At 31.5% G+C, this 26,539-nt stretch overlaps 1 protein-coding gene across 1 annotated transcript in view; it reads left to right on the top strand.

Moving 5' to 3' along the window:
* The window catches only part of LOC124544390 (protein O-mannosyl-transferase TMTC1-like), a 131,506-nt gene extending 126,735 nt beyond the window's left edge, over positions 1-4,771 (top strand). The window contains exons 12-14 of the mRNA XM_047122918.1: positions 1,604-1,769; positions 2,951-3,074; positions 3,238-4,771. Coding sequence (XP_046978874.1) covers positions 1,604-1,769; positions 2,951-3,074; positions 3,238-3,597 — 650 coding nt within the window. The 3' untranslated portion in view covers positions 3,598-4,771. The remainder of the gene's footprint in view (positions 1-1,603; positions 1,770-2,950; positions 3,075-3,237) is intronic.
* Positions 4,772-26,539: the final 21,768 nt, after the last annotated feature.

Below are 26,539 nucleotides of genomic sequence, written 5' to 3'. Positions count from 1 at the left end.
CCATGATACCTCTGTTCTTTAACTACATCCGTGGAGATTTCAAAGATGTAATGTGCCTTCAATGTTTCTGTTATTTGACATATTTTGACAATTTGATATTTCTGCATTTGTGGTTTCATGCATGCATATTTTTGCGCCTGTTGTCTTTCTTGGTCTATCAGTCTTCGTAAGATACAGGAGATCTAGGTTTGTTTGGACATCATACTATACATACATCTATTAGAGTATCATTTATGTGCTTTAAAGTTAGCAACATTTAGGGTTGAAAAATAAAACAATTACTTGTACATAACTTATTTAGACTTATATTCAATTTCAAATTTAATTTCAATATAAAATTAAGTTCTAGAAATTGAAGTCAGATAATATAAATAAATTGAATAATATCTTTTGTATAATTCTTAGGTAAGATCTAAACAATGTTTTAGCAATTGTAATATTATTATTGATAAAACTGTAATTATTTATGATATTCATTTCAAAGGAGGCTGGCTTGAGAGTCACGCTAAGTGAAATCCTTCGTAATTTGATTTTAGTTATTCATTTACGAGAGCAATACTACTTTCGCCTTTACCTTTCGCCTATTTTTTATATCGAACCTGATTCACATTACATAATACTGTTTATATTTCGATCCTAACATATAAAAATCCTGAATTAAGTAAAATTAGATACTATTTGTATTCATCTGTACAGATTATTTAATTATTATAACTTCCATTATAGTTTAATCTAAATATATTAGTTTGATAAGGAATATAAATGCTTAAAGACCTAACCTTAGTTATCTGGTGAAGTATGTTGTGTTCTCCTATAAAATTTATTGCAAATATAATTTAAAATTGGTCACCACTTCCCACTTTAACTAATTACCAAACACAAATGCTACTTGGCTGTAGATATTATGAGCTTACAATTAATTAAAATAAAATGCTAAATAATAGTGGTTATAATATAATACATATGATAATCAAAAATAATTCAAAAACGATATCAAAATCGAAAATTATTCGATTGAAATTATCGTAACCTAAGACAATAATTAAATAATAATTATTAATTGAGTTACAAGCTTCGCAATAGCGTAACATAATTGCCTGAATAATATTGTATTGCTGAGGTTTCCTTCATCGAGAAGATTTGGAGATTGTGGGTGTAAGGCGGAACTAGCACCTCTAAAATTTCATATGCTTAATTTGTATTCATAATTTTATTATAGATTATAGTATGTTATATTATGGATTATAGTCCGTCTTGTGGTCGTGCACGTACTGTATATAGATTGGAAAGGCTTGGTGGATTTATCCTTTGGGATACCCTAGAAGTTATATCTTTACAGGATTTTACATTTCCTTGATACTTTTGTACTTTTTCGTTACGTTAGATTCATTTACATTAATAATATTGTATATTTGAAGGAAGTGTAACTTGCGCATAGTTTTATCCGAACTCATTCCATTTGAATCTTAATAGCAAATATTAAATACCAATCAAACTTACTGTATCAGTTTCTTCGGGAACCTCAGAAGATCGGAATCAAATATTCACAGAAACCTTTTAAATAATGAAAGATTAAATTTCTATTTATTTAAAACGTTCTCAGGCTTACCTGGAGCTGCCGCCAAATATTTTCTCGAAGCAACAAGACTCAGCTTTCGAAATCGGAACATGGAGAAACCAATCAGAGGGGATTTGATCTCGTTTAGATCCACGGCTCTCATGTATAGGAGCCTAGGTCAGAAGTCTAGGACATTACAACTATTAACTAGGTAAGTTATATCTTTGGAACAATAGAACGGTATTGCAATTTTAATATATTTAGCCTTCGTAGATCTTTCTTGTTTGTATTTTATTTCTAGTTTCATTGTTATACAACTTACTTATGCATATAGACAAACCAACTAACTAAACTAACACTGTAGTCAAAGTTAAAGTAAAAAAATCAATTATACTAAAGCTTTATATATTCTGTCATTTTGAGGAGGAGATTTGAAGGTAATTCCATCACGTTGTTTTCATAGTCAATGTATTTTGGTACATGGGGGATGGTACGCCGATCACGAAATTACTTATACACAATTTTAATGAAGACTTTGTTTTTCTGTCAAAATTTACTAATGTTACTACTCATTACAACTAAATAGTAAAGTAATATTAAACCATTGTTATACAGGCCTATGATATATTATAATCCTTATTAGGATTTCAACGGACATTAATATAATTGTATTTATTGTTATAATTTATTTTTAAAATTTTTGATTGATTTGGGCGCTTTGATATTCGATAGGAGACTATTATTTTTTATAATTGGAAGTCGATATAGATTCTTTCGACCAATACGATGCCTTGATATTCTTTAAATGGAAACTAATATTTGCTTGTCAAATTCTTTATTTAAAATGCACCACAGATTCAAATTTCATTATTAAAAATCATGAACTTAGTTATTTTCTTTTTTATGCTTATTTTTTTATAATGATCATTAACTTTGAAAATTGAGACAAATAATAAAACTATACAACTTTTGATATTACATCAACATAGACTACGCTGAAAAGCATATTAATTTACAATTATAGTAATATTGATATCTGGTGCGGCGCAGGGCTGTATTTGTAATATTATACGAGGACATCCTAGAATAAATATTGGTTCGATTTACAGCAAGCATTGATGGGCTTTTATAGATTTTCAATTAGTTTTGTTATTCACGTCGTACAATGCGTAGCAATCAAAATCAAATTAACGTTAATAACAATATGTGGTTTCCGATGATCTCGTATAATTATGATTTTATCAAATATCGAACTCGTAAAAAAATTGGTCTATTGTACATAAACATAGATCAGAAATAAATTACCTGTTTCTTTTTTTTTCATGTATTAACTTAGCTTTATATATATGCGATGCACACTACAATGCTACATACATATGTTTATATGGTTAGATGGCATACATGGCGGCGTGGTTGGCCGAGTGCGGCGGCTGCGCACACATATCTACGAGACTGGCGCCTCCGCCTCGAGCTGGAGGGACGTGCTCTGGTCTACTCGAAGGCCGTGAACCCAACGGTGAGCTGAACCACTCAACGCTACTTGAAGATCACACTACACCTTTCAGTTGATAATTAAGATGGTTAAATTGTCATTCAAAGTGGGAAAATTAGTTTTATTGACTTCTCATATAAAGGAAGTTTTTCGTAAATCAAATCAAACAAATTTACTTTTTGTACAGAAATCAACAACGTGCTTCGATCATTCTCAACTAGCAGCAGGAGCTGGTAACACAGAAACAGATACAATAGCGAAGGACGAAGAAATAGTTAAAAGTGACGAAATAATTAACAGTGATAAACGAGACGCTGATGATAGTGTGATAGTTGACAGTAACACTTGCGATCATAAAACGTGTGCGATTAAAAAACGCAATCTATCAATATCAACGCAAATAAAAACAACTCACAACAAATCAGAAATTGGACTCAAACAAAAAAAGTGTACAATGCATAGAAAGCAAAAAACCGTCAAAAATAATGATGTGATACCGAATATAGCGGGACCGCTTGCCGAGCACATTTTGATGAAGACCTTTTAAATTAAGAACGCTTTTCTAGATATTTCTAGATAAAAATGTGTGCTTGCAAGTGATTTGAATAAGTCAGTGAGGTTAGTTGTAAAATATGCCGACAATATCGCGAGGTTAATACGTAGTTAAGTAATGATTTTGAAATGAGAAATTTAAAAGAACGTAGTTGTCTTAAATTATTTGTTTGTACCTTAAACGATTAAGAGTGTAATACAAAATTATTTTCGTGGTAATATATTTAAAATTTCTCATATCGAAATTTTTAGATAGGAAACTAATTCTAAAGACAATTTTGTAGAAAAATAAAAAAGTTATATTTTTGTCAGTGAAGGATGGTTGACTGTGTAGGGTGTTGACTCACCGATGTTTTTACGCTAGATTTAGGTATTTACTGTAAGTTAATTTAACATAAAGCTTTCTGTTATGACGTTTGATCAAACAAATATTTAAAAGCTAGACTTCGTTTGAAACATAATTCATAATAAAGGATTTTCTACGATCAAAATAACAAGGTATTAACTTTTTAATTTGATATTGATGCCTAAGAGTGTAATCCTTTATTTCAAAGTTCGTCGACTTGCATCCTTGATTTTGATATATTTTTGTAAGATCATACAATTTATATGGTATTCTGGATGGATGTGTTTTGTATACTACGTATAAGACATATGCTGTACACTGTATTGTAATATTTATTTTTATAATGTCATAATTTTTAGTAATTGTTTGCAAATTGGTTTATACTGTATCTGATTATGATGATTTGATATTACCAAAACTTGTAATCAAATATTTTAAATTATGTAAGTTATAAACAATTTAGACAAACCCAAATACATCGACATATTCTTTTGAAATGGAATTATTATTAAAACGAATGTATTAATTTCGTTTTAAATATAAATTTTATTGATGCAAAACTATTAAAACGTTTATAACAGAAAGCGTTATTCGAGCACGGCTAAGGACTGTACCACTGATATTTACTGCTTGGCCTCAACATTTCTATAATCAATTTCATATAAAACATTATCCATATCGATGATATAATATATTATTTACAAAAACAATGTCTAGACACAAATAAACAAACGATCTGTTAATTCATCTATGATGTATATATTATTTTTAAGTGTAGGTTAAAGGCACTTGACATTGCTTTGAATGTACTGAAAATAAACAATTGAACTACTAGTTATTGTTTCATTTCGTCAAAAACAAATATATGTACATAATGTATACCTTAGATAATAATGATAAATAATATATAGATAATAATAATAAATAAATAAATATGAGACAACTTCACATACATTACTCTGATCCCAATGTAAGTAGCTAAAGCACTTGTGTTATGGAAAATCAGAAGTAACGACGGCACCACAAACACCCAGACCCAAGACAACATAGAAAACTAATGATAATCTACATTGACTCGGCCGGGAATCGAACCCGGGACCTCGGAGTGGCGTACCCATGAAAACCGGTGTACACACCACTCGACCAAGGAGGTCGTTAAATCTTGTATCATTGTTTTATTTTAATTGATTCCAAGGTCATTTGCTATACCCTTTTATGTATTATCAGATGGAGATGCAGAAGCTCCTACCACAAATATACAATATATTGCAAATAATACTGCCTTTTTGGTTTAGTATATGTAAGTATACATACTTACATATACGACACCTTAGTTTCCAAGGCGGCGCATTGCTTATGCAAGAAGTGGTTAAAAATTTAATAGGCTCTATAGATATGTATGTATGCCATGATGTAGCCCATTAAGTAGCCCATTTGCAAGTTCACTTACTAAAAAAAAAGAAGATTCAGAGGTCCTTGATTCGGTAAACGGACCCCAGGCTGATGAAGAGTTATTGGGTTATTCTGACGCTACCCTTATATTCCATTTGGTTAAAATGGTTGCAGAAAAATAAAAATATAATAGATTTATGTTTAGGAAAATGCAAAATATAGGGATTACCAGATATTCACCCGATCACCTCCGAGCATCAGGAATCGCTTAATTATTATATGTTATTAGTTATAAATAAATAACTACTTACCAGATTATACTTAAATACATTCATTCAACTAAATAATAATTCTAATAAAGTGGAAACTTATTTTTTTTTACCAGAGTGCACCCAATGATAATAATTCAATCACAATTTTTTTTAATACTTATTACGATTCCAAAAGAGTCAAGATGGCCCAGTGGTTATAACGCGTTCATCTTAACCGATTATTGCGGGTTAAAGCCCAGGCAAGCACCGCTGATTCATGTACTTTATTTGTCTTTATAATTCATCTCGTGCTCAGCGGTGAAGGAAAACATCGTGAGGAAACCTGCAAGTGACAAATTTCATAGAAATTCTGCTACATGTGTATTCTACCAACCCGCATTGGAACAGCGTGGTGGAATATGTTCCAAACCTTCTCCTCAAAGAGAGAGGAGGCCTTTAGCCCAGCAGTAGGAATTAACAGGCTGTTGTTGTTACGATTTCAATATAACAAAACTCGAGTAGAAATACTAAATTTTGTTGAATGTTTATACTCTATATTGATCGCCTTTTTACGATTGGATGACGACTATGGTCTGGTATGAAGAATTGGCAAAATAAATCTAATATTTGATTATTTATACATCACGTCGAAAAAAAAAAAATCTCAAACAGTTTGAAACTAAGTACAGTCGGGGTAAGAAAAGGTTCGACACCTTAGATTTGTTTTCGTGAGCTCAGTATAACCGATAATCTGATTTACCGATCGAGAATGACATATGGCTTCGTAATTATTTAATGTTCAGATTCAAAAAGTACTAAGAGTTTAAGACTTGATAAAAGAATGTATTTGAAAACTGACGAAGATTTTCTTACTCTTACTGTACATGCACCCAATTAAAGTAATATAACATAAAATATAATGAAGGCAATCGTAGCTGTCACTCACATTAAGACAATTTTTGTTTGCTTAAGTTCTTTTGTAATAAAGTAACAGCTGTTCTAAGCCTATCCTTTTGCGAAGCAAGCTTGTTCGTCTACGCTATTCCAATGCGACTTGGTTCATAAGTATGAGGCAAAATTTCATGAAAGATTTACAGCGTATGGAAATTCAGTGGTGTCTTATATTTTTACCGGCAATCACCAGTTATGACGCGTTCTACCCAATTGCCTATCTCGATTCTTGTATAGCGCGATACTCTGATTAGATAAACAATCTCTAGGCTCAAATCTTTTTAAAATTGTTATACATTATAATGTCTAAAAACCAGTTCATGGAAATCGTTGGCATGAAAATAATTATTTGTAGTAACTCAATAACCGTGACGTAATAAGGTAATATGAAACTTTAAAAAATTCAATCAAATTCCATTCATTTTTTTATTAAAAATAAATAAAGCGCCGACAACTTGTTACAAAAAACGAACAGAAATGTAAATAAAACCATATTCCAATAAAAGCGATAAATACTCCAATTATTTCCAATTTGAAATTAAATAAAACAAATTGTTCAGATTGCTTTGTTTGATCAAATTTATTTTCAGCGATAAACTACAGAACAGACCGAATATTCTCGAACATTTTGATATATTTCAACTATTAACTGTTTAGTTACGAAAATTTATTCTCCATTTTATTGAAGTTGAGATCTATTTTTGTATTCAAAGTTTTGAACTGAAAGCATCTATTTTAGTCGATTTAGTGTCGAGCTAAGGGTGTATTCATAATGCATGTAAATTTTCTTTATACATATAAAACTCCCTATTCAGTGTCAATAAAAAATATTAAATATAGTTATTTTGAATGGCCTCTTGATGGATTTGAACCATATAGGCGACCGCGATTCACGCCCTTTGACTGGGTACGTTGGTCCAAGTCGTGGTCCATGGAATAGGCGATCCCGTTTTTGAGATGTACCCTCAAGCCCAACATTCTGACGTGATTCAGATGAGCGATGTTAAGACTTGGACCACCACTACCTAACACGTTTATTGCAATATAATAATGAAAAGGACAATTTTATGATTATGTTATTAAATAAGTTAATATTATATTTATAAAACACCTTCATTAATAAAATGTAAGCTTATACCAATTTTGATTACAAAAAAATTGTGACAACCTTAAATATAGACATATTGTCTCGATAAATCAAAATCATAAAATCAAAACAATCTTTATTCAGGTAGGCTTTTAAAAGCACTTTTGAATTGTCATTTTACAATTTGATTCGGAAAGTAGATTCTACCGAGAAGACCGGCAAGAAACCCAGAAGTTACTCTTTTTCAACATTTAAAAAATACAAAGTCATGTTAGTTAATACAATTATTTAAATTAATATATCCTGCTTGAAAGTCAACAGGTATTAACTCCACGCTTTTTATCATCTATAAAATGATCTATGTATCTAACAATAAAATATTTTATTTAAATCAGACTAGTATCAAACAAACAAATTCTCCAGCTTGAAAATAATAGTTTAGATATATCATGCATAGTATATACATGGATTACCTAAAATAGTTTCATCTGAAAGCACCTTTAACGGTATATAGATCAACTATATACGGATATAGTTTGGATGAATCTCTCAAAAACATTTGTTAGTTGAATGAAGCCAACGGGAATTCGTTGTGTTCAAATATACAGCAAACGAATATAATTAAATTTGTCCGTTGATATTATACAACATGTATATCAGTCATTTAGAGTCTAATTGCCCTCACCGATTTCAAAATGTGAAGGTATTTTTTTTTTTTATGGAATAGGTGGCAAACTAGCAGGAGGCTCACCTGATGGAATGTGACTACCACCGCCCATGGACATTTGCAACACCAGGGGGCTTGCAGGTGCGTTGCCGGACTTTGAGAAAGGAGTAGGCTCTTTTCTTGAAGGTTCCCATGTCGTATCGGTTTGGAAAAACCGCCGGCGAAAGCTGGTTCCACAAAGTGGTTGTGCGAGGCAAAAAATGTCTAAGAAATCGCGTTGTTGTGGATTTTCGGACATCGAGCTGGTGCGGGTGAAACGTAGAACTTCATTTTAAATCTAACTAACAGGCTACCTTAAAAGTTGTTTTACGATTATATAATGTAGTTACAATTATTGTTATATTTGGAGTCGGTGTCAGCCAAGAAAACCCTATAGTATATCTCGCAAATTTAAATTATACGAGCATAATTTAAGAAATAGTTTTTTACAAAATATCTTATAAACACACAAAGGAAGGAACTTTAGAATTTCAATCCCTAATGGGGTGAAATAGGGGTTAAAACATGTACCTTTATTTTTAGGATACTGATTAATAATTTAGTTATATTCTTCTATTCTAAATAAATGTGGTATACAAATATTATTCAAATGATTTTGTAATACAATCAATTTCAGGAACAGCTAGTAAAACAAATAATATTAAGATTTTCGTAAGCTAAAAGACAAAGTACATAAGAGGAAATAAGCGCGGACAAACAATCGCCGCGCGGCTCTAAGGTATTGTGTTTGGAAACTGGAATCGAATGCAAATTTGAACTTCAAGTACTATTGCAATTCTATCCCTCTTTGTTATATTTGAGCAGAGAACTTATTTGATATGACGTAAGGAAAAATTGTATAAGAATCTTTTCCTTTATTAAAGTTTTTGTATCAGGTCTTTTGTTGACTGTCTATTGAAGGTGCTTAATAAAGTATAACCTCGCCTTATTATGTTGGCGTAGCTCATGTTCTGCTGACCTCTGTCACGATTTCTTTTTAGCCATCTAGTCAATAATATATTTCAGTGCATAAGTGTGTGAACATATATGTATATATTTATCCTCACTATCAAAATCTGATGGGATGGCAGTACAAAAATACAGAATTTGATTTTAATTTTTTTATGATGTTATGCTTTTGATTCCGAATTCCAGCTGCTGAATTTCGTCTTCGGTTATCTTGTCAATATTCCAAGTTTCATCCGCACCCTCTAGATGTCAAAAAATCCACTACAGCACGATTTTTAAGACATTTCTGCCCAACTCTCTGGAACCAACTTTCATCGATTTTTTTCTTTATTATTATTATTATTAAGCAAGCCAACAGAAAAATGAAGTATGGTGAGTAGTCCCCAACGCCTAGAAACATTGGATTGCTCATGTGTTTTAATTCTTTACGTAATATTGACGCTCAAACTATTTTTTTTATTTATATACATTATATTACATTTTTATGATAATATCGAAAAATTAATCAGCTATTCAATTTATTAACAGCATAAATTTTTTTATTTGTTTCATTCCATACACATTCATTTATTTTTTTACTTTTATTTTACTATAAATTATTTAAAAAACCACCTTTTAATGTTCCTTTTTTCTGTTATATACCTGTAGGCTTAGATCATTTTAGCATATAGACACCGATTCTAGCCAAAATTAGTATCATGTTGGTGTGCGTGTGTGGTGACCCTAACCACCCGTCATACTTCCTCACCAGTGTATTTACTCAGTGGTCAACAGGTGGCCACACTTATTTCTAAGCGCTTTATTCTATTAAGACGTATGAAAATCGAAATGTACATAGCGTCCCGTTTCAAATTTGCCAATATTACTTTGACTAAGAATTTATTTACAAATATAACTTATATCATAAAATCAAAAGACATTTGTGAAGCCGACTGAATTTTAGATTAAGTATTCCGTCCATTGAGCAATCTTATCCCTATAAATAACAGAATCATATATGTTTCTCAAAGCGAATCAAATTGTATGTTTCAAGTGTATTTCATTGCTTCAAAATATTATATTGTATTATTCAGAACTATGGAAGACGTCACACAAAGGATGTCAACAATCTTCTTATGCAAACAACGGTTTATATCAAGCTTCTGATTTACTGAATCGCATTGATCTATCTGTGACCGTTCAGACTTCCTATAATAGCGTAAATAATTTAAATTCACAAATGGAATTGACTGGAATATATGACTTGACTTGAGAGTCAGTTATTGTTGAATATAATATGTATAAATAGGCCAAAGACCAAACAATATAGAACCACAATCCCCTATATTTGTCATACGATTTTCCTTTTTTTGTTATGTGCTACTTTAGTTTAAACGATTTAAAAATAATGTAATACGTATATACGACCTCCGTAGTCGTCTAGTGTGTAACCAGTTTTCATGGGTACGCGATTCCGATTTCCCGAGCTCTGATCCCGACTGAGTCGAATTAGAAAAATGTAATTAGTTTTATATTGTCTTGGGTCTGGGTGTTTGTGGTACTATCGTTACTTCTGATTTTCCATAACACAAGTGAAATAAAACTAGCTATAGCGGATTTGAATCGCGTATATTAATAATTTTAATAATATTTTTTTATTTTACTAATAATTTTATTAATAATTATTTTTTACGGGTAGACTGTGTCACGTGACCACGAACGCTGTAAAGTGCTCGAAACGTCGGGATGTTAAAAATAATTAATATACGCGATTCAAATCCGTTATAGCTAGTTTTATTTCAATGTGTAATTGCGAAAATTTAAGACAACATAACACAAGTGCTTTAGTTACTTACATTGGGATCAAAGTAATGAATGTGATGTTGTACAATATTGGACAAATATTTAAATTTATTTATTACATGCATTATTTATTATATCTGCATGGATTTTCAACACACTTACGTTAAGATACGTTGAGTTTCGTCAGGGCTAAATTCACGCAACTGAGATTAAGTATTTGAGATTATTTCCCAGACCACCCTTGAGATAGCCTATACGAGGTTCGTTGGACAATGATATCATTCTGCAAGTATTTATGATACTCTTGAATGGAGGAAGAACTGCTTGGGTATTTTCGTTAGACAGTTTCTTTGAAAACATACGCCAGATAATTTACACTCATAGTCACTGACGTTGGTTTTAAAGTTGAAAAGTTTCATAAATACAAAATTGCATTTTTATTGTCTGATGAATCATGCAAAATAACAATAATTTGAAAATTAATCGAATTCATTTAATCTCTGAATTATAAAGATATAAGATTGCAATGAGATATAAAATACATTTGTAGTGATGACGACGTTAAAACTTTATCGTTTCTCAAGCTTACGTGATACGAAACATGAAATTCGACTTACTTATTTTCATTTACGAGTATTAAGCTGGAAATAAAAATGAACGATGAGTTAATGTATCGTTACAAGCGAGCTACCGTCACGCTAACTTTCAAGATCACTACAAATTATCAAACGAGGCCTTAATTACTGAGGTACATGAAATTTTTGGTCTTATTATTACATTTAAAAAAATAATATTTTTTATTACATTAAAAATCATTTCAGATTTCCAAATGAATACTGTATGAAAGTAAATATATTTTTGCATCTATTTCAATAATATTTTTTTTCTTTGTATATTATATGTATTTAACAGATTTTTTTATTACATTTTTGATAATCGTGTGATACCTGATGGTACCGTATCATGCATATATACATTGGCTCCCAAATGAAATTTTAAGCAATTTCTTATATTATCAATGAGTCACCAAAATTGGTAACTGAAATCTTATGTCCAGATGTGTTTATAGTATTGGTTCATTCACTCTTTAAGCCGGAAATCAATAATACTAATTAGTTGAGCCGAGATGGCTGTGTCTAATTTCATTGAAATTCTGCCACATGTGCATTCCATTTATAGGAGTCGAGATGGCCCAGTGGTTAGAATGTGTGCATCTTAACCGATGATTGCGGGTTCAAACTCAGGCAAGCACCGCTGATTCATGTGCTTAATTTGTCTTTATAATTCATCTCGTGCTCAGCGGTGAAGGAAAACATCGTGAGGAAACCTGCATGTGACAAATTTCATAGAAATTCTGCCACATGTGTATTCCACCAACCCGCATTGGAACAGCGTGGTGGAATATGTTCCAAACCTTCTCCTCAAAGGGAGAGGAGGCCTTTAGCCCAGCAGTGGGAATTTACAGGCTGTTGTTGTTGTTGTTGTTGTGCATTCCACCAACCCGCATTGGTACAGCATGGTGGAATATGTTCCAAACCCCCTCCTTAATGGAATAGGAGGCATTAGCCCAGCAGTGGGTAATTTACAGGCTGTTACTGTCTGTCTACTGGCTGTTGTGTCTTTTGTTGACTGTCTATTGAAGGTGCTTAATAAAGTATAACCTCGCCTTATTATGTTGGCGTAGCTCATGTTCTGCTGACCTCTGTCACGATTTCTTTTTAGCCATCTAGTCAATAATATATTTCAGTGCATAAGTGTGTGAACATATATGTATATATTTATCCTCACTATCAAAATCTGATGGGATGGCAGTACAAAAATACAGAATTTGATTTTAATTTTTTTATGATGTTATGCTTTTGATTCCGAATTCCAGCTGCTGAATTTCGTCTTCGGTTATCTTGTCAATATTCCAAGTTTCATCCGCACCCTCTAGATGTCAAAAAATCCACTACAGCACGATTTTTAAGACATTTCTGCCCAACTCTCTGGAACCAACTTTCATCGATTTTTTTCTTTATTATTATTATTATTAAGCAAGCCAACAGAAAAATGAAGTATGGTGAGTAGTCCCCAACGCCTAGAAACATTGGATTGCTCATGTGTTTTAATTCTTTACGTAATATTGACGCTCAAACTATTTTTTTTATTTATATACATTATATTACATTTTTATGATAATATCGAAAAATTAATCAGCTATTCAATTTATTAACAGCATAAATTTTTTTATTTGTTTCATTCCATACACATTCATTTATTTTTTTACTTTTATTTTACTATAAATTATTTAAAAAACCACCTTTTAATGTTCCTTTTTTCTGTTATATACCTGTAGGCTTAGATCATTTTAGCATATAGACACCGATTCTAGCCAAAATTAGTATCATGTTGGTGTGCGTGTGTGGTGACCCTAACCACCCGTCATACTTCCTCACCAGTGTATTTACTCAGTGGTCAACAGGTGGCCACACTTATTTCTAAGCGCTTTATTCTATTAAGACGTATGAAAATCGAAATGTACATAGCGTCCCGTTTCAAATTTGCCAATATTACTTTGACTAAGAATTTATTTACAAATATAACTTATATCATAAAATCAAAAGACATTTGTGAAGCCGACTGAATTTTAGATTAAGTATTCCGTCCATTGAGCAATCTTATCCCTATAAATAACAGAATCATATATGTTTCTCAAAGCGAATCAAATTGTATGTTTCAAGTGTATTTCATTGCTTCAAAATATTATATTGTATTATTCAGAACTATGGAAGACGTCACACAAAGGATGTCAACAATCTTCTTATGCAAACAACGGTTTATATCAAGCTTCTGATTTACTGAATCGCATTGATCTATCTGTGACCGTTCAGACTTCCTATAATAGCGTAAATAATTTAAATTCACAAATGGAATTGACTGGAATATATGACTTGACTTGAGAGTCAGTTATTGTTGAATATAATATGTATAAATAGGCCAAAGACCAAACAATATAGAACCACAATCCCCTATATTTGTCATACGATTTTCCTTTTTTTGTTATGTGCTACTTTAGTTTAAACGATTTAAAAATAATGTAATACGTATATACGACCTCCGTAGTCGTCTAGTGTGTAACCAGTTTTCATGGGTACGCGATTCCGATTTCCCGAGCTCTGATCCCGACTGAGTCGAATTAGAAAAATGTAATTAGTTTTATATTGTCTTGGGTCTGGGTGTTTGTGGTACTATCGTTACTTCTGATTTTCCATAACACAAGTGAAATAAAACTAGCTATAGCGGATTTGAATCGCGTATATTAATCATTTTAATAATATTTTTTTATTTTACTAATAATTTTATTAATAATTATTTTTTACGGGTAGACTGTGTCAGTCTACCCGTGACCACGAACGCTGTAAAGTGCTCGAAACGTCGGGATGTTAAAAATAATTAATATACGCGATTCAAATCCGTTATAGCTAGTTTTATTTCAATGTGTAATTGCGAAAATTTAAGACAACATAACACAAGTGCTTTAGTTACTTACATTGGGATCAAAGTAATGAATGTGATGTTGTACAATATTGGACAAATATTTAAATTTATTTATTACATGCATTATTTATTATATCTGCATGGATTTTCAACACACTTACGTTAAGATACGTTGAGTTTCGTCAGGGCTAAATTCACGCAACTGAGATTAAGTATTTGAGATTATTTCCCAGACCACCCTTGAGATAGCCTATACGAGGTTCGTTGGACAATGATATCATTCTGCAAGTATTTATTGATACTCTTGAATGGAGGAAGAATTGCTTGGGTATTTTCGTTAGACAGTTTCTTTGAAAACATACGCCAGATAATTTACACTCATAGTCACTGACGTTGGTTTTAAAGTTGAAAAGTTTCATAAATACAAAATTGCATTTTTATTGTCTGATGAATCATGCAAAATAACAATAATTTGAAAATTAATCGAATTCATTTAATCTCTGAATTATATAGATATAAGATTGCAATGAGATATAAATTAATACATTTGTAGTAATGACGACGTTAAAACTTTATCGTTTCTCAAGCTTACGTGATACGAAACATGAAATTCGACTTGCTTATTTTCATTTACGGGTATTAAGCTGGAAATAAAAATGGACGATGAGTTAATGTATCGTTACAAGCGAGCTACCGTCACGCTATCTTTCAAGATCACTACAAATTATCAAACGAGGCCTTAATTACTGCGGTACACGAAATTTTTGATCTTATTATTACATTTAAAATATAATATTTTTTATTACATTAAAAATCATTTCAGATTTCCAATTGAATACTGTATGAAAGTAAATATTTTTGCATCTATTTCAATAATTTTTTTTTTGTATATTATATGTATTTAACAGATTTTTTTTATTACATTTTTGATAATCGTGTGATACCTGATGGTAACCGTATCATGCATATATACATTGGCTCCCAAATGAAATTTGAAGCAATTATTATGTTAACAATGTGCCACCAAACTTGGTAACTAAAATCTTATGTCCCGTGCCTATAGTATTTGACTCATTCACTCTTTAAGCCGGAAATCAATGATACTAATTAGTTGAGCCCAGTGATTAGAACGCGTGCATATTAATCGATGATTTCGGGTTCAAACCCAGGCAAGCACCACCATATACATATATGTATGTGCTTTAATTGTGTTTATAATTCATCTCGTGCTCGGCGGTGAAGGAAAACATCGTGAGGAAACCTGCATGTATCTAATTTCATTGAAATTCTGCCACATGTGCATACCACCAACGCGCATTGGAACAGCGTGGTGGAATATGTTCCAAACCCCCTCCTTAATGGGAGAGGAGGCGTGTTTTGAGATTAATTGTTAATCATATAATCTTGATAACACTAACTAATAGTCTAGAAATAATTTGTAATTGTTCATAGTATTTTTAATATTAAATTTATAGTTTGATTTATTATGAAATGTTCGACGTATTTCAGGAATACTACAAACGTGTTGTCATCGGTCCGAGGCATGATTTCCACACGTTGTTTCAATGACGATGAAAACTGTAGACGATGAATAACGCAGTGAAATCGGGATATTAATAATAACTTGTAACATTTTAAGGCTTTACAAAATGAAAATTTATTAATAGCCATCTTTCCTATGTACGTGTAGACAAACATGTAAATATCTGTTAGTATTGTATAATTATTGAACTTTATAAACATTAATTTAAAATCTTGTTTTTCTAAGGAACTTATTTTGTTTAATAACATGCAATAGAAAATTCGATTTAGATTTTTTTTTTATATTTTCTTTAACGAGCTCATGTAAGAAACTTAAAAATTAATAATTTGTTTTATTCGTCTTACAATGTATTTATTATCATTTTTGTTTTAGCAATCTTCAGATAAACTGGAAACAAACAATAACACAGGAAAACCTAACTAAAGAATCGGGACAGTTGCTTAATTTAAAGACACATATGCAGGGGTTAAAATTGAATAAACTCGTTAAATATATACAAGGCAAATTACATACATTACATATGTATAAAAATTATAAACTATTATTTCAAGTACAAAAAATTAAAAACACATAAAAAGTATATCTGCAGGCAAAATGTTATATTAAATATATTTAATCTTAAAAGTAGGTGCATAAGAATTGTTTCATTACATATTATACGATTTCATGTCATATACCAGTAATAATGTGACAAATTAACAGATAAAAAATCATGCAATATATTTTAAACGATATTTTAAAATAAGCGACCCGAAACTAAAATGATATCGTTGCATGCTTACCTGCCATAATGGTGGGGAAAGGGGCGTCTGTCTTTGTAAGCGGGGAACATTTATCAAATATGATATCCGGTTTTAAATAGCTATCTATTTTTATATTAATATCGAAAAGATTGTGAGTCTGTTTGTATAGAGACAATAAATAAAATATATATTAATAATACATAACTTATACAACAGATATAAAGTGGAAGTTACTGGTCTAATTTATTGATCAGTAATTTATTTTACATAAAATAAAGTATTCTTTTCTTTATGTAATGATTTTTTTTCTAATTTGTAACTGGAAAACATGGCTTAGGATTGTTTTCTCTTTGTTCACAATTTTGAGCTACTTATGAACATTTCATCTGACCGTAGCTATATGCTGCTTTTTAAATACTGTTGTTTATTGTTTATTTTAAAAACTTGAAACGTGAATACTGTTAAATGGCACAAGATATTATACTTACAAATTACTATTACATAGTCCTACACCATATGATCTGAATACTGGTATTAATAAAAACAAATTTAAAAAATATATTCAACTTGTTCTTGATACACATAATTAGAACTACATAAGTGTCAGTATTCATCGTGATCTGTATTTTAGAATGGATTGAATAAAATTTAACTTGACTTATGATAACAGTTCTAAATATTCTTTAATATTAAAAAAAAAAAAAAACAATTTATTCGATTTTCAAAGAGGTTTTAAGCAAAGTCGGTGGAGATTGTTAACTGAATGTGGAATACATTATGAACTATAAGGAATGGGCTAAACGACTATTAAATGGAATTGGAATTTAAACTTTTTCATTTGTCAAAAGATAAATTACTTAATGCTGATAATGCCATGCTTACCACAACTGACTTCCTTGAGAAGTAAGAATTGAGTACTACGAAATATATATACACATTTCGCTTATAATTTAAATGCAATAATTTTTTACGTGATTGAAATTTCTCACCAATAAAGTGAATATATTCTTGAAGATATATTTAAATACGAACAATTTATCGTAAAAAGTAAATAATTAAAATGGTCATTATGGGTAAGAGATAGATATATACAATCGCGAATTTTGTATAGACCTGTATAAGATATTCAATATAAAATATTCTGTAGTACATCATTTTGTTCTATCTCGTAGAGTTCAGCCAGGGTTTGTAATGTATTGAGAAAAAATGTGTTTATTTACAATCCCATCAAAAACATAAATGTAAAATGAGAACCAAGTTCAGTATTATGAAATATACTTTGATTGTTGACTTCAATGATAAAAGAAGTGAGATCTAAATGGCTGCCAAGTTCCATTATCCTTCCTGAAATTCATTTAATACTACATAATATAACATTTCTCCTTATAACTTAGAATAATGTATTGTAGACTAAGATCTGACTTGGCTAGTTCTTTAAGGCGTCAAAAGTGGCTCCAAATGGTTCGTGTAAAATAACACAGGGTGCTACTCGCCAGTTCTGTTACCTGAACTTGGCTGACGCTACCGCGTGTCTAGATACATCACATTACATACCTTTAAAATGATCAGTGTTCTCTACTATGTTGTGAATGTGTTACATTTAATTTTTCTCTCAGTATACCATGTAGAGGTGAAATAAATGATGAATGAGTTTTACAACACTAAATGACAATAACAAAACTGTGTGTCTCTCGTCTGAAATAAAATAATACCAACAAATAAGTTAAATGTTAAATGAAACCGTATACAATAGAAAGAGACAAAATCAAATAAAAAGAGAGGGATGATCTATACCAGTTTACTCTTCAATAGAACTTCCTTCCAAAGACCTTGGAAAAGCACTGCCTGTAGTAAATATTATTCCATTTCAACAATTCCTTGTAAAACAATCTGTGTCACTGATAGGGCATTTATTTTTATTATAGTGACAAGTTTTGATCGTGTCGAGGCTGAGTGCATTGCGATTCGAAGTCGTTAAGTCACATCGTCCGATCCGAAAGAGATCTCAGATATGCGCCCCACAGGGGAATGGAAATGCACTTAATGCATACGTAATCAAATTATCTCGGTGCGCGACTGGCTTACGCTTGTCGGCCACGTGTGACACCGTTACCTTATAAAAATAAACATAATTTAATAATTTAATTTCCCATCAAAAAAATTATGTATTAAAACGAGAGCTCTGGTGTGATACTCTTTTAGAATATAGTTGTTTTTGATTTATAATATAAGCTAGTTTACGCCTGCGACTTTATCTTATGTTCATTCATTGTTATTCATTATAACTCTGGTAACAATAGTTTATTACCTTGTGCGTCTAATAGGGATATAAAACACGGAAAATGACCAATAAATTAATAAGGGCAGTTGTACACTCCAGTACGTTAGATAGCTCGTATGATGGTTTGCCATTTAGATAATTTTTCAATATCTGATATTGTTAATTTCACTCATTATGCCACGAAATTCATTATTAAGATTATACAACAAAATATTATAATAAAAAATCCGTGTAAATAGAAGTGTAGTATAATGACTATTCGATTGGGTTTGTAAAAAAAAATTGAATAATGTATGATATTTAAACTTGATTTAAGTTGAAATTGTTATTTATTTTATACGTTTATACATAATTTGGATATAAATAATTTCAACATAAGAAAACGACGGCCAAGGACCGTAGTAATATAAAATTAATGAAACGACTTAATACTCAGTAATAATAAATTAAGTATTTTAATAAAAATACGTTGTCATAACTTTACCACAAAATCCACTTACAATTTATCAGAACTTATCAAGTTAGATAATTAAAGTAAATCTTGTGAGAATTTAATGAGCACTCAGCAGAGGAGAAATTACTAATACATATATTTTTAAATATAAATATTAACTCGCCTTAGACTTATTAACAACTGCTGTGCTGAAGCTGTACCCGTAATTTCACGTTTGAATTAAACAAAAAAGTTATTGTTCAATTCGGAAATTTTACTATAAAATAATTCGGTATTAGGCAGCTTTTGTGATATTAAGTCGTTGATGCGAAGTACACGACGTGACAACGGATTTACTCCTTAATACTTCAGCTACAAGTGATAGTCGCGTCAAAATCTATCTAGTCGCTATGCTTTTTCTATAGATTTTATAGATGATAAAAAACCGTGGAGTTAATACCTGTTGACTTCCAAGCAGGATATATTAATTCAAATAATTGTATTTAACTGTCATGACTTTGTATTTTTTAAATGTTAAAAAAGATTAACTACTGAGTTTCTTGCCGGTTCTTCTCGGTAGAATCTACTTTCCGAACAGGTGGTAGCTTCACTTAATTGTAAAATGACGATTCAAAAGTGCTTGTAAAAGCCTACTTGAATAAAGTTTATTTTGATTTTAATTGGTCAATGTATCGTATGGACATATATTAAAAATACGGCATTTAATGAAAAGCACTAATTTCAATATTGTTATCAGACACTCCAATTATGTTATATGTAAGGCTACTGAACTACTTTGTATAATTATGTCTGAGTTTGGATTTTTTTACGATCCAGCAAATACATATGTCCCATCAATTTTTTTGCCATATTGGTAGTATTTGGATGTAAGGAATGGTTAATACTTCTTAAAGCGCCAATCCAAATGGCCCGAGATATCAGCTTTAATTTGTGTTGTTGCTCTGTCTTTATAAACTATAAAAAAAAATGTTTAATCTACTTATCATTTTTTTTCATAGTAAAGCTTACACAGTCTAGCTACAACATAAGTAACAATATAATATGCAAATATTAATACAGTAAAATTGTTTTTTTTTTTAAATAAGACACGGTGTAACAGACGGCTGCACAATGGCAGGGTTAAACATCCATTGATATAGCGCTACGTCGTGCTGGGGACAAGCTGTCAGTTACTAATGAGGGATCGCCTGTGTGAACACGGTTTCACACTCGTACATTTTTAATCTGTTATCTCTCTCACCTTTGTTTGAATTCCGTGTGGGGTTTACGAATTCTAAGGTAATATCCACTGAATTCCTAGCTCGAATGAGAGCGATATATTTTTACGAGCTGCTCTAAGTGACTAGGAGTTTGACGATAGATATGAATATTGGCATTGAATGTATGTTCAAGGATGATCCATCTTTATTTCTTTGGGTATTTTTAATAAATCTACATTTGTCATTCATCGTGATTATGAAAATAAATCCTTCTTGCGGCGAGGTATGCGATTTTATAATAAAATTTCACAGATATTTGTATCTGCCGTTTCATAAATTCACATTTTTATTATTAAATCGTTTGTAAAAAAATGCATTGGTAAAGAAGGCATATTATTCGATACAAAATAGAAAACATATAGAGCTAATACGTGATGACTTCTAAGCAAGGTATATTACATACATATAGTAGTCAATTGAAATGACTTTGTACTTTTAGATATTGAAAAAAAAAGTACTGATTTTTTGCCGGATTTTCTCGGTAGAATCTGCATTCCGAACCACTGGTAGCTTCACTTAATATAATTGATGCCTACTTGAATAAAGCATATTTTGATTTTGACATGACATGGTTTTCATTTTGAAATGAAGTTATTGAAATAGCAGAAATCTTCACGTAAGGAGAAACCGCTACTTACGCCCCCTTCAAGCGACTTTCCCCTCTTATTTTTTATTATAATCAGTATTGTTTTAAGCTTTTCTTAATTTATTGTTTTCATCAATTCGTATGGATTTAAAATATCAAACCTTAGGAACAAAGATGTTATATTCTTTGCGCATTTTGTTACACTGACTCACTGACCGTTCAACCGGCACACAACGGGACCAATAAGAAAAAAGTATATACTAGTTAATCTACAAAAAAACACAACCGAAAAAGAAAAGCATAGCACCACTATATATATATATATATATATATATATATATATACAGGGTTATTGGTAACTCGACGTATATCCATTAGGAGGTGATAGGGGTGACTATTTGCAATAATTCTAACCCCCATATGCATAATCCAAAACTGAACCATTTTTGAGTCATCACGTTTTTAGTTTTTTTCAAAATTTTTCAAAAATGCAACTTCAAAAATTTATTTTAAAAAAAAAGTTTCAATTAAAATCTATTTTGTTCTTTTGTTTCTAATTTCATCGAAGTTCTGCCGCATGTGCATTCCACCAACCCGCATTGGAACAGCGTGGTGGAATAGGTTCCAAACCCTATCTTTAATGGAAGAGGCCTCCTCTTCTTACAGCAGTGAGAAATTTACAGGATGTTACTTTACTTTTTACTTTACAGCTTCCAAGTAAGTTTCGGAATCAAACATTATATTAACGTTTGGTTTCGAAGATAGGTTTATAAGACAGACCTACATATTAACTGCAGAAATAAAGACATTTGTTTCAAACTAAGGTTGTTCACTGTATATTAATGTTATATAATTATTGACAGATCGCGCTTCATAGCAATAAATAAATGGATGCTCAGTCTTACACATCCAGTGCATTGAAATCATTGCGTCAAGTCTCGCTTAAATGTATGTATTAGGGGGAGCTTAATCCGAAATACACTTAGCATTTATTAATGAGATTTGCAGCTGAAACTTTTTATTAAACCATTTCCTTTTTACCACCGTAAAATTGTATGGATTTAGATTTCAAGAACTATTTCGCTTAAATATTTTAGTCTTGATGCCTGACATTGGATTTGATTTCAAGTGATCTAGCCAGCTACACAAGACATATTGTACTCTCTTTATCCGCTACGAATATGTACCAAAGATTCTCCTCAAAAGGAGAGGAGGCCTTAGCCCAGCAGTAGAAAATTTACAGGCTGGTTATGTTATGTCTGTCGATATTATTTTTCAGCCCAATTTATCAGCCCAACGGTTTTATATCCATTTGAGCAACGAAGTAGTTCGCACTGAATATTATATAAATAAACAAAATAAATTAGCTACTAAAACACACATGTACTTATTGCGTTACATGACTAGCTGTTAGCAACAGAACATTAAAATGCCAGCACCATAGACCAAACGTTTATTATTTAAATAGCAGTTTATAACAAAACTAGATTTATCCGGTTGAATCTGGTTATGAAAGGGTTGCAAACAACTACTCGCTAAGGGTCCTCACGCACGAATTCGAGCGAGCGTGCATTTAACGGTAGTATCTTAGCTTGATTTACGGATAAAGTTTATTCTCTTTACGCACTTTTATTGTTCTGTCGGCTAAGTGTGATATATAGATTATTGAACTCACATTAAGGTACAGCTTGTAAACTGCAAACTTGGATAGTGTTAGAGACCGAGGATTGTTTTTAATCTTAGTTGTTTCTTTCTTGTTGTTCGTGTATTCAGATATGATGATGAAGGTGCAGAGTGGATCACTCTAAATAATAAATATATTGGACAACTTCACATACATTAATCTGATCCCAATGTAAGTAACGACGATACCACAAACACTTGAGTCTGGGCTCAAGACAACGTAAAAATTAATGAACATTTTCGGCATCGAACCGGCCGGAAATCGAATCCGGGACCAATGAAAACCGATGTACACATTACTCAAGCATGGAGACCGTTTCTGCACCTTCTAACGTTAAATAAGTTACGTTACGAAAATGTTCTGAGAAATTGTTTAGATTCATCCCGGCTGCTGAATTACACCTTCAAAAAGATAAAATCTGATGAAGAACCAAACTCCTAGCTCTACTCGCCCTAACAATCTTTCTCATCACGGCGAATAGCATTTTGGATGAACATTATTAATCAAGTATTAGTTAGTACCTACGTTGCCCAATAGGTTTTTTCATAAAGGATAAATTGACCCTATAATATGTATCTGAAAATAAACAACACTATAAATTACTGTAGCGTTGCCGGTTTGAAGGGGGGGCTGTGTTATTTCAAGTGATAGGGACCTATTATCATGTAGTTCTCAAGAATGGTGGCCCATTGTCGATCTTAAATGTAATGTTAAAGTGTTGATGACCACTTACCATCATCCGATGCTCGAGTACATTTGTAAGGCTACCGATGTAGTACAAAAAACTTGGGGTACGTAAACATGTTTTCTTTTTATTTTATTGTAAGTATTCTGTTTGAAGTGACAAAATGCAAGAATGATTTAAACGGTTATATTTTTTTCAAATGTGCACCAAAATACGGGCTCTTCGTTTTTAACGTTACACGAATAATCTAAAAAAAAAAGTTAAATGTTTGAAACTGAAAAGGTTACATAAAAGCGTCTAAGTTGAAAATCCCCGAAAAATTTTCCGAATTCTGTCGACCCGCGTTACGATTTTATAATCAAAAATTCAAATCCGAAAGTTAAAATTACACTCATTTGCAAGTCTGCTTCTACGTCGACAAATTTTTTTGAAAGTTCATTGACCTTTTGGCATTGCTATAATTTCTTTGTATTAATAATTATCCGACAAATGCGAAGAAATGAGAAAGGAATAGATTTTAGAACTATTCTTGTCTCCTTCTTAAGATATTCATCATATATTAACACATTAAGTATAGGTGTCCAAGTATGAAAGTGGCACTGGTAACCGAGAAGCTATATGGAAACCGGCTGCCATAGTATGAACATATTATGGGGAGGAATGAGGACCACGTTGTAAGGAAAATCTCGAGCATGGATTTAGATAGATATAGAGGTAGGGGACGAATAAAGAAAAGGTAGTTGGATTGTGTGAAAGACAACTTTTGGAAAGAATGTTACTTGTGAGATGCAGTCCGACAGAGAAGTATGACCAACTCCAAGTAAAATTGGGATAAGGACAGGAGGATGGATACGTATACGTGTGATAGTATTGTATAAGCTACTCTATGACGTCATATTAAATCACACAGCAGATATGACGTGTACCACATAAAAATCGAACCCAGTTTTATTTCTAATAACAAATTTAATTCATACTTTATAAATGTATATTGTAAAATTCTTTATCCTTTACATGGATTTTACAAACACGATCAACATGAGTAGTTTTATTCTAACGCATAGAGAGAATAATATAATATATATTTTATTTGTTCCTGATTTTGAACACAGCGGTATCTACAAAGAGAGAGTAGCTAATTACGTATGATATATTATTCACAAATAAGTACGAAAATACATGGGCAGTCTATATTCCATCATTTCCATAATCCGATCGAACTCTACTCGAAAGAGATCACGTGTAATCAGTACCAGAATCAAAGGCTATCCGAAGCAAAGGAGGAACAACACTACCAATTTCCAGACTCCTAGTTGTGTACTAATAACTTTTTAAAATTGCATTCCATACATTTTCGTTTTTACTTATTTTGTAAACAAATAATAATAAATAAAACCTTAATACAAGTACCAGTAATAATAACTGTACCACTGAATAAGTCAAACGATAAAAAGCAACATATAAAATATATTCCAATTTTTTTTTTTTTATGAACCAAATGCTGAAACTGGTTAAATAGTTTAAATATAAATATAATTAATTTTAAAAACTATCAAAACCTAAGCCATTTTTTTATTTAGCTTAACATAGAATTAGTCAATATATCGTAGTGAAAAATTCCAAAAATAGTCGACTGTGTTGAAACCGACGGATTTTATTTATGCATAGAGTGCCCCATCGGTCGAGGCAGAGCGGTCTGACAGGAGCGAATTTAACAGTTTTTCATATTATTCCCTATGGAATGCAACATTCTGGTCGCATCTGCATCACAAACGTCGGCGTAAAAATTTTTCAGATCGCGACAAAATCCGGCTCGCAAGCGAACCGCATACATTTTCATAAAATTTTGCATATTTGATGAATTTAAAAAAAGGTTCGGCCGCGTATCGCCATTTACCTCGACGTTGTTATTTTTAACCTTTGATAAGAGCCTACGATCATACATTTTAATTGGAATACTAAAATGGGAATATTGAATCACCTGTGCTATTAATATAATAATTTACATACTAATCGTAAGATTGAAACATACAAACAACAACAACAGCCTGTAAATTTCCTACAGCTGGGCTAAGGCCTCCTCTCCCTTTGAGGAGAAGGTTTATTGGAACATATTCAACCACTCTGTTCCAATGCTGGGTGGTGGAATACAAATATGGCAGAATTTCTATGAAATTTGACACGTGCAGGTTTCCTCACGATGTTTTCCTACACCGCCGAGAACGAGATGAACTATAAACACAAACTATAACTGGGATAAACTGGACTTGAATCCGCAAACGATGAATTGAATCCGTAAAGATGAACACGTTCTAACGACTCTAAAAATTTATTATAAAAATAATATTACCGTACTTCTCAAATTCTTCTTGAATTTTATACTTTTCGTATTATAAGCAAAGAAGAAATTGTATATTTATATGTTGTATACTGTATGTGATATATTATTATTATGTCAAAGAAGTTGGAGAGAAAATTGTCAGTCTAAGCGCTTTCGAATCGAACGCTGCCAAAAATATAACCAACACAAGAAAACTTGTGAATAAGCTTTGTAGATCTCTGGAAATTTAGTATAACGTTTTAAAATGGCATTTGTATAAAAGAGAAACCACACACTTTTTAATGGCTATGAAATTTCTTAATTTTTTATTCGTGTGTTAAATATATGAATGAATTCTACGTTGATTTTAATAAATATATTTATACAAAATATTTGGATTTTAGCGCATCTACTCTGA

This window comes from Vanessa cardui, chromosome 4 (assembly GCF_905220365.1).
Source record: "Vanessa cardui chromosome 4, ilVanCard2.1, whole genome shotgun sequence".
Lineage (NCBI taxonomy): Eukaryota > Metazoa > Arthropoda > Insecta > Lepidoptera > Nymphalidae > Vanessa > Vanessa cardui.
Note: the sequence above shows the minus strand (reverse complement) of the source record. Positions and strands in the feature narration are given on the sequence as shown.